The sequence below is a fragment of the Podarcis raffonei genome, chromosome 10 (genome assembly GCF_027172205.1).
Source record: "Podarcis raffonei isolate rPodRaf1 chromosome 10, rPodRaf1.pri, whole genome shotgun sequence".
NCBI classification, from domain to species: domain Eukaryota; kingdom Metazoa; phylum Chordata; class Lepidosauria; order Squamata; family Lacertidae; genus Podarcis; species Podarcis raffonei.
Window position 1 is genome coordinate 7165546 of NC_070611.1, and position 8436 is coordinate 7173981.

Genomic DNA, 8436 nt, shown 5'->3' on the forward strand with positions numbered 1-8436 from the left:
AGTTACAAGTTGCTCAAAATTAACATAAAATTTTCAGTGTGATATTACTTTCTCAGTTTTCCTCAGAGGTTCAGAATGAGATCTTTCTCTTGAAAGGAATTCATCTATTCCCACTGTGTATCCATTAACGAGTGTTTCTGCATTAGCTATTTTTCATACAAAGTAGTACAATAATCTTTCACCCACATTTCCTTTCTCCTCCATCTACTCTTCACAGACTATGTTGCCCAATTAATTTTTCATTGCTCTAGTTATACGTACACACTACATTATTTATTCAAGTGCGCTTAAATCTTTTACAACAAAAACCCCAGATTTTAATCTTGCCCCTAGACTATAAGATTCATAAAATTAACAGCCTGTTATTCAAAGGAGCTAATTCCCCTCCCCAAACCACAAACTTTATGCTAGCCTACCCAAACCTTCCCATTTACATTAGCTGCCCCACTTAATAGCTTTATAGTACAAACCCTTCAGTAACAGTTAGTTGGTTGTCTGAGTTGATAATGTTTGTTCCCCTTCTCACACTTGGCTAAAATAAACATTGATATGTTCTAGTATCCTCATTCGCCTTTACATAATCAATTATTAAATCAGGCAGTTTAAAAAGCTGCCACAGAGAGCCTTATGATTCCTTGGAAGTAAATATGAGATTGCTCAATCAGAAGATCACAATGGTGGACAAACGTTTCTAAAAGGCACCACCACTTCCATTCTAATATACAACTGCAGTAAAGTTTTGGATGTGTTCTAGGCTGTATTCTTAGTTCACGTTAGGTAATGGAGAGGTCTAACTGGCCAGAGCAGTGCCCTACATGAATGGGCACCTTAGAGTTATCGAGTGAGCAGAAGGTGGATCTCTGGATGCAATGAAGCTGACCAGCAAGAATTTCTGACTCCCAGTTGCTCAACAAACAAAATAGATTCCACAATCCTGAAGTCAACCCAGTGCTGACCTAGAGCACGACTCCTGCAATATGTGAGATGTTCCTTAACAAGCAAGACAGTGCAGGAAAAGTTTTGGTTGGATGAAAATTTTCCCTTCCAGTGCCAAAGGAAGACAACCTCTGGGTCTAACACAAAACATTAAAATAAGAATGGGAAATCTATTTAATTTCCACTGCCAACAGAAGCTTCAACAGTCTTGGAAGTTGCTACTGAACTCATAAATCAGTTGGGTTTTGTTTAAGTTGTGAAGAAACTTCCTAAATGGATAGTGGCAATGTATAGAAAATGCTTTAAAAAGTAGTTGAACTTGTCTGCTCTATCTAAAGAACAACGTATCTTCCTAAATTCTAAAATTACTGAAGATGATCTCAACCTAGCTATAAAAAAAACCTGAAAACCAATAAAACATCAGGCCTAGATGGGTTTTCTTAAAATTTCTTCAATAAGTTTAAAGAACTTACAGGAGGAAGAGGAAGCCCACCTCCTTTACGAAACTGTAAAACACCATCATATTGCTGGCGGTGTATTACAATTTTGGAAAGCAGATATCACCCAACCCTAAACCCAGGTGGCCTTTCAAACTTACCACATACAAAGTTTGTTTCTGCAGATCAGGTGTCATAGTTGCCTGCTTAAATAAACGTATGAAATCGTTGAACGTATCACAGAATGGAAGAGGATGTTCTTCCTTAGAGGAAAGGCTTTGTAACTGTCTCAAAATTTCTTCTAGAAGTAGTCTTGAAGTGAAACATTCAACACAGTTCACAAACACATGAGGCAGCTAAGGAGAAAGAAAATTGCATTAATGCTGTTACAAGAATTTGCAGAATACCACCACCAGTTTTTTTTGTTATGATTTTTTTTTAAAAAACCCAACAACCTGAGAGATCATTATTCATTCACATTTATTGACATAACTACTTCTCAATGAGGACTGCTTGTTGACAAACATGCAAGTATTTCAGTACTAAATATTGAATGACTGGACTTCATGTATGAAGTTGAAATAATTATTACATTTGCTGCCATTTCAATGTAGTCTACACACAGTAGGAAGTTCATGAAAGTGAACAATAAACAACTACAATGGACTCTTGGGTTATGTTACCTTTGGGTAACATAACTTTTGGGTTGCGATTGCGGCAAACCTGGATGTGTATACTTCTGGGTTTCACCGCGCGCGCATGTGCAGAAGCACTCTGCACACACTCAATTGCGCCCCGTGCATGCGCAGAAGGGCACCTCCGGTTACGAAGCTTTTGGGATACGGCCGGGCCCATTCGTAACCAGTATTATACAATGTCAATCACAAATTCATTATCACTCTCTCTAGCTGTAAACAAGGTTAGAGAAAGTTAAGGAGAACATGGCACAACAACATTATCTGATAGGCCCCAAAATGAGGACCATAGAGCATCACAGGGCAAGTTGAGAGAGGCTAAAAAGATGTTAAAACCCACAATATGATCCATCCAAAACGTTAAAAGTACTTAATATGGATTGTTAAGATATGGTTTAAGCACAGCATGAAGCTGAAACCAGTAAGTTTTTTCTTAGTTCACTCTTGTTCTGAAGAGTTAGCCCTTGTCTTATCATTCATGTCACCTCAACCCATGGATCATCAACAGGGCCAGCACAAGAGATATTGATGCCTGAGGCACAGTAGCATTTAACACTCCCCTCCCAAGGCCACTCAAAGTCTATCAAGTTATTTTGGCACCTAAGGCAGAAAAAGCTCACAAGGGCCTCTCCTACTTCCCGCCAGTAAAAATACAATAATAATAAATTAAACAACTAACCATCTGCTGCCCTTTCATGACAGACAAAATAAATTACCTGAAGTGGCCACCTTCAGGTATGCCTAATGATAGGGCTGGACATGTACTGTCACTATAGCCAGTACCAGTCACTGCCAGAGGCAGGGCAAATATAGAAATACAACAGCACTAAGTTACAGCTGATTTGTAGGGGCAAACAGAGCTTTGCTTCCTTGTATTCTTTGTTGCGTAAGCCAAGGCCCGATGTACCAAGTTATCCGGGGACAGTCAAGAATGGTTTTCTTGAGGAAACAGATGAACAAACTGAAGGTTTCAGAGGATTTTTTAAAACAAAACTTGAAAGCATTTCCCAATATACAGTATGAATCCATTATTCTTCTTACCTCTAAGGTTTTCAGAAGAGTCTGCATCACATAAGTCTTCCCACTGGATGTGTGTCCATAGATAAAAAGGGATGGGAAGCTCAAATGCTGACGCTGGACAAAAATTATATATATATTCAGTGTTTGTTTTATTTCTTTTCTTTTCTTTTCAAGCACACTGGCCTTTCTTCAATCAAAAGATGTACAGAACTTTGACTCATCAAGTTTTTGGCTAGATGAAAAGTTGAAGAATGAAGGGTTCGCTAAAAATGCAGCAACTAAGATCCACCAGGACAGCTTATCCCTTTGATTTTATAATCCATCAAAATACAAGGAAGTTCGGTTCAAAAGAATGACTGGCCTGAAGCCCAGGACTGAAACTCCCAAGACATTACAAGTCAAGAGATTGGCCTGTTTGGTAACAGTACCCAAGGCTCCATGACAGAAAGCCTTTAATATGGAGCATACAGTTAGCTTTTCAAAAACATCATTGTGACAGTTTGTAATTGTAAGCTGCTTCGAAAGCCAATCGCAGCTAAAAGCAAGAAACAAATACAATAAACTTGTTGAGTCATAGGCCATGTTCACACATTAACAGTAAGTCAAGAACCTTGGCTGAATTAGCCATACTGTGCACAAGCTACGTAATGGTGCATGCAGTCCAATCACTTGCTTCACACAAGCAGGTAAACGTACTAGTTAGGAGACAACTTCTGAACCCAAGTGCTGGGAGGGCAACTGCTTGGGTGCTGGGAAGGGCGCCAGGGCTATGAGGGGATTGATAAAGCAGAGAGTCTGTGTGCAGATGTTTTGTGTGCTTGTGCTTACTGAATGGGATGGGTGGTTTTTTTCAATATATGCAGTGAAGGGACTAGGCTGAGTGAAACAGTTTTGGGGTGATCTTTCAGTTAACATGGTTTCTAAGAAATGGCTTTGTGACCTGGAGTTCCTAGGCGAGTTACTTATCTTTTAGCCTCACTAGTGACCAGCTATACCCAACACAGTGGCCGTTTTGTGAATGGGCCTGGCCCCCACCATGACAGCCAATACAATTTTGCAGAACTCCAAATGTGCTCACAGGCTCTGCAAAATTGGAGACACCAGAACTAAATAGAGAATGCTTTTTCAGTATGTGGTCAAATACCTTTAAAGAGAAAATAAGTCAATGATTTGCAATTCTGAGGTCCTGGCACTTAACTGCATAATCTCTCTCTCTCTCCCTCTTCTTAGCAAGAAACTTGCTTCCTTTTTTTTCAATTTACAGAAAGAGTTGCATATCCAAACCACTGATTATTAAGTCAATATCTTGCTTCTTAACCATTTTTAAATATTTTCTGGAAATTATTCTGAGTTGCTTTTCCAGTCCACAAGCTATTGCACTGAGCCATCTGAGGCTGAGAAAATCTTAAATGTCCACTCATTGCTGTGCACATCCAAGGAGGAGACAGGATGATGAGTGGCTACTGTCCCACCTCACATAAAGATTTGCTAAATCTGATATTGTGTACACTGGCCCCACAATGAGTAGTTTTCTAAACAATGAAATTTCAAGTTCAATCAAATTATGCATCACTTCACACAGAAGGGGTCCTGAAACGATTTACAAAACCCTACAGAACAAAATCCATTAAAATGAAGCAAAAATACAGCTGTTCACCCACAACGAAAACCACCCACCATAAACATGTGACCTCCTGCCACCTTATCAAAGGTTCTGTTTCAGTAAGGTATTTCCAGCAGTTATTCATTCATTCTCTGCAACACTATTTAAAGCAATTAACTGTATATTGGCAATTTTCAACGCATCAAAAGTTATTTTAATTGTTGAGGGCAATATAAACACTCAACAAGGAAAAAGCAACACCACACACAGATCATTAGTACTGCTTGGGAATGAAGTAAAAGAAAAATAGGGGAAAAATCTATTTTGAAGATACAATGCTACCTGTAGACATGTTTCTGCAACAACTGTTCAGATACAAGTATATTGTACACAGTGATAATTTTAAAGATAAACTGGTAAAAGAAAGAGTATAAACCGATAAAAATGTTTCTGGAAGGAACACCATTTGAATAACTATTACGTCCACGTCTTTCAGTTAACTAAGTTCAAGCTAAATGCCTGGGTAGACCAACAAGTGTTGCAATGTTTCCTGAAGGCAGGGTTGAAAAATTCATTCTTCAGGGATTACTAGGAGAATCCCTGGAAATTACTGAGATAATCAAAATCATCTCCATGGTTGAAAAATGTAACCTTTCATTTAAAAACAGTCTGCACGTCTAGCACTCATGCTGAATACATCAGTACAGCAAGCTTCAGAAGACTGTCAGGCAAAATTAAATGCCGCAGCCGACTGCCGACATCAATTTCCATACCGTGAACCAAATGACACATTATTCTCCTTAACGGCTTGTAGGGATATTATATTTAATTACAGATAAAGGTAACAACTTCAACTATGCCACAGCCCATATTAATCAATGCAGGAGTTGCTGCTTATATAAGACAGGAGAAGGGAATAGCAGAGTATTACCCTCACAGTTTCCGCTTGAAGCGATGCTCTTCCCATTATTAACATAAGCCAAGGAATGTTTGTGTTTAAAAAAGACCTTTTGCATAAAGAATGAGCTGTGAGCCAAGAATTCCCCACTTCATATCTCACCTATCATGAATCCATACATAGGCCACTATCTTTTTGGCAGTGTGCCCCATTTGAAATGCGAGGATAATGTTGCCCTACTTAGCATAGATTTATAAGGATATTAACATTCTGCAAGTAAGTTAGAAAGCACTACATGAAGATAGCTCTTTGTATAACAATTTGCTTGCCAAGGAAAGCATGCATTTCACGGAAGTCCCATACACTGTAAAAAAACCTGGAACGTGTTCTAACACCACAGGTGATGTGGAGTAATGGCCAGGCACACTGGGCCTTACCATTTCTAATCTGAACTGAGAAGGCATCCTAGAACAAACACATCATAGTTCCCTATAGCTACAGCACAGGAAAAAGGTCACTACAGTGGAACCTCAGTTTTCGAATGTCTCTGTTGACAAACGTTTTGATTTTCGAACAGCGTAAACCCGGAAGTAAATGCTTCAGTTTTTGAACACTTTTCGGAAGTCGAACATGCACGTTTTGGGTTTTCCGTATTGTTTTTTCCATTTTGAGGCTTCTGTATGGAGTTTTTTATTTTCAAACGTTTCAGAACTCAAACAGTCTTCCAGAACAGATTATGTTCGAAAACCGAGGTCCCACTGCCTTTCAGGAAATCTTGGTCCACTGATAACTTTTTTTCAAATTAAGGAATTCCTGGTAACCATCGAAATACCCCAGTCTCCACAAACATAGCTGGGGATACAGAGATACTGTATGTGGAAAAGGTTGAGTACTTAAGGAACAGCGTTACATAAATAGTATGCATTACTCCCTAATCTACCTAATCAGATAAATAAATGTCAAAAGAAGGCCTATGTTTGTACATTAGAATTTAACAGAATCACTACTGAGTTTTATATGGCAACCTTAAAAAAAGGGGGGGGGCCTGAATAGTCTACATTTTCTTGTAAACTCCTATTGGTAGCCAGGGGAAGAAAAGCAGCAATACAAAACTGATACAGTGGTACCTCTGGTTATGTACTTAATTCGTTCCGGAGGTCCGTTCTTAACCACTTTAGCTAATGGGGCCTCCCACTGCCGCCACGCAATTTCTGTTCTCATCCTGAAGCAAAGTTCTTAACCCAAGGTACTATTTCTGGGTTAGCGGAGTCTGTAACTTGAAGCATATGTAACCCGAGGTACCACTGTACCGTACATTAAAAACCATAACTGCATTTCTTTGTACTTAAGAGATACGTGCATGAGTTAATCCCTTGTGTTATGAAAAAACACATGCGTTAACTCATGTATGTATCTCTGAGTTCAAAGAACTCCTAAAGGACATGCTAAGGTAATAGTAAAGACTTGCTAAAGGTCACAGAGACCTTCAGTTAAAGTAGAATTTGAACCCAGGTCTTCCTGGGCCAACTGTGGTATATCCACTTCAGCTTTACTACCTGTCAGAAGCAAAAAAAACCAAAACAAAACACTGTTTTCCTGTCCAGTAAGAAGTATCTTGCCTGAAAAGCAGACTTTGAATTTAAAAAATAAGGCCAAGTATCTTAAAGGGCAATAAAAAAAAAAGAAAATTAGAAAGTGCTACCTCTCCGAAGATTGATAACAAGGTGGACACTTGAGATTCCCGAAAAAGCACCAAGCTTTCCAAGCGAAGTAACGTCGCTTCTGGGTATTCTGGATGTTTGAAAACAGGCATTTTAACTTCTGTCTCTGTGTCTTGCAACTTCCAGGACTGCGAGGTGGGCAGGTCTGTTAAGGGAAACATGAAGCGACAAACTGATTCTCACGTTGTAGCATACTGTTTCAGCAGCAGCAGTAATAATAATAATAATAACTGAATTAAACACTGCAGCCCAACCAATCGTCCACCTGAAGCCCAAGATGACAGCGGTCTGGGCCGTAGTAAAAAAATAAAAATAAATGTGAGATTATCCCCACTAATTTGTAGCCTGGTATTTATGGCATAGATGTAGATTTTAACGATCAGACCATCTGCAAAGAAGCAGCTAACACTTGAAAGTCGCTCCTAACGGGCACTAAATATCGACCACAGCGGTAATAAGCAACACACTTGCCCGCCACGTTATTATTTTTGGGGAGGAGAAGGGATTTGTCGCCAATTCCACCCCCGCCAAGATGCATTTTGTTTCAAGAATTGCAATAAAGCGAGTCTGAAGTAAGGACTCCCAGTGAGTAAGCCCTGTTGTTATGCTTCTGTGGAAGTAAGAGCCAGGCAGGTCCCTTGGAGCCGGACCCAAATATTCACCGGCCTCAGTTACCTCAGCTCTCCCTTGAACCGCCAAAATACACCTTTCGCCCTCCCCGGCTCCCGCTCCGACTACGCGCGAACCCACTGAGCATGCGCGGCGAAGCCACACGCACCTCCTACCATCGCTAAGGCGCAGGCGCACCGCGCGTTTGTTGGGGGTTTTTTTATAAAATGAACATGCGTAGTAGCAGCCGGTGAAGTCATTAGAGGGCACTTTCCGGTGCCCTTACTTTGGACGGGTGCTTTTCCTCCCCACGGCCTGCAGGGGGAGCGCGAGAGAGGAAGGGAAACCAAAACGAAAGCGACGGCTGGCAGCAAAGCGGGAGGGAGCGCGCAATGTCTTTGGGCATAAAAGCAACTGGAGAATGAGCCTGGTGCTCCCACCCCACCGTGTCCAGTACCCGCTGCGGGGAAGCCCCCCGCTTTGGAAGGGACGCGCCAGTGTGGCAAACCTATATTTA

The 8436-nt window shown here is 40.5% G+C and overlaps 1 protein-coding gene across 4 annotated transcripts in view; it reads right to left on the minus strand.

Annotated features, from left to right (window-relative positions):
* ORC5 (origin recognition complex subunit 5) overlaps window positions 1-8083 on the minus strand; it is a 63895-nt gene extending 55812 nt beyond the window's left edge. For 2 of the 4 annotated variants that reach the window (XR_008332378.1, XM_053405032.1), the window contains exons 1-4: window positions 7977-8083; window positions 7292-7455; window positions 3110-3202; window positions 1535-1729 (exon numbers count right to left, since the gene is read on the minus strand). Coding sequence is in view for 3 of the 4 variants with exons in the window: in XM_053405032.1 (XP_053261007.1) it covers window positions 1535-1729; window positions 3110-3202; window positions 7292-7402 (399 nt within the window). In the remaining variant the exon portion in view is untranslated. The remainder of the gene's footprint in view (window positions 1-1534; window positions 1730-3109; window positions 3203-7291; window positions 7456-7976) is intronic. The other 2 variants (XM_053405033.1, XM_053405034.1) reach the window with 2 other exon arrangements.
* Window positions 8084-8436: the final 353 nt, after the last annotated feature.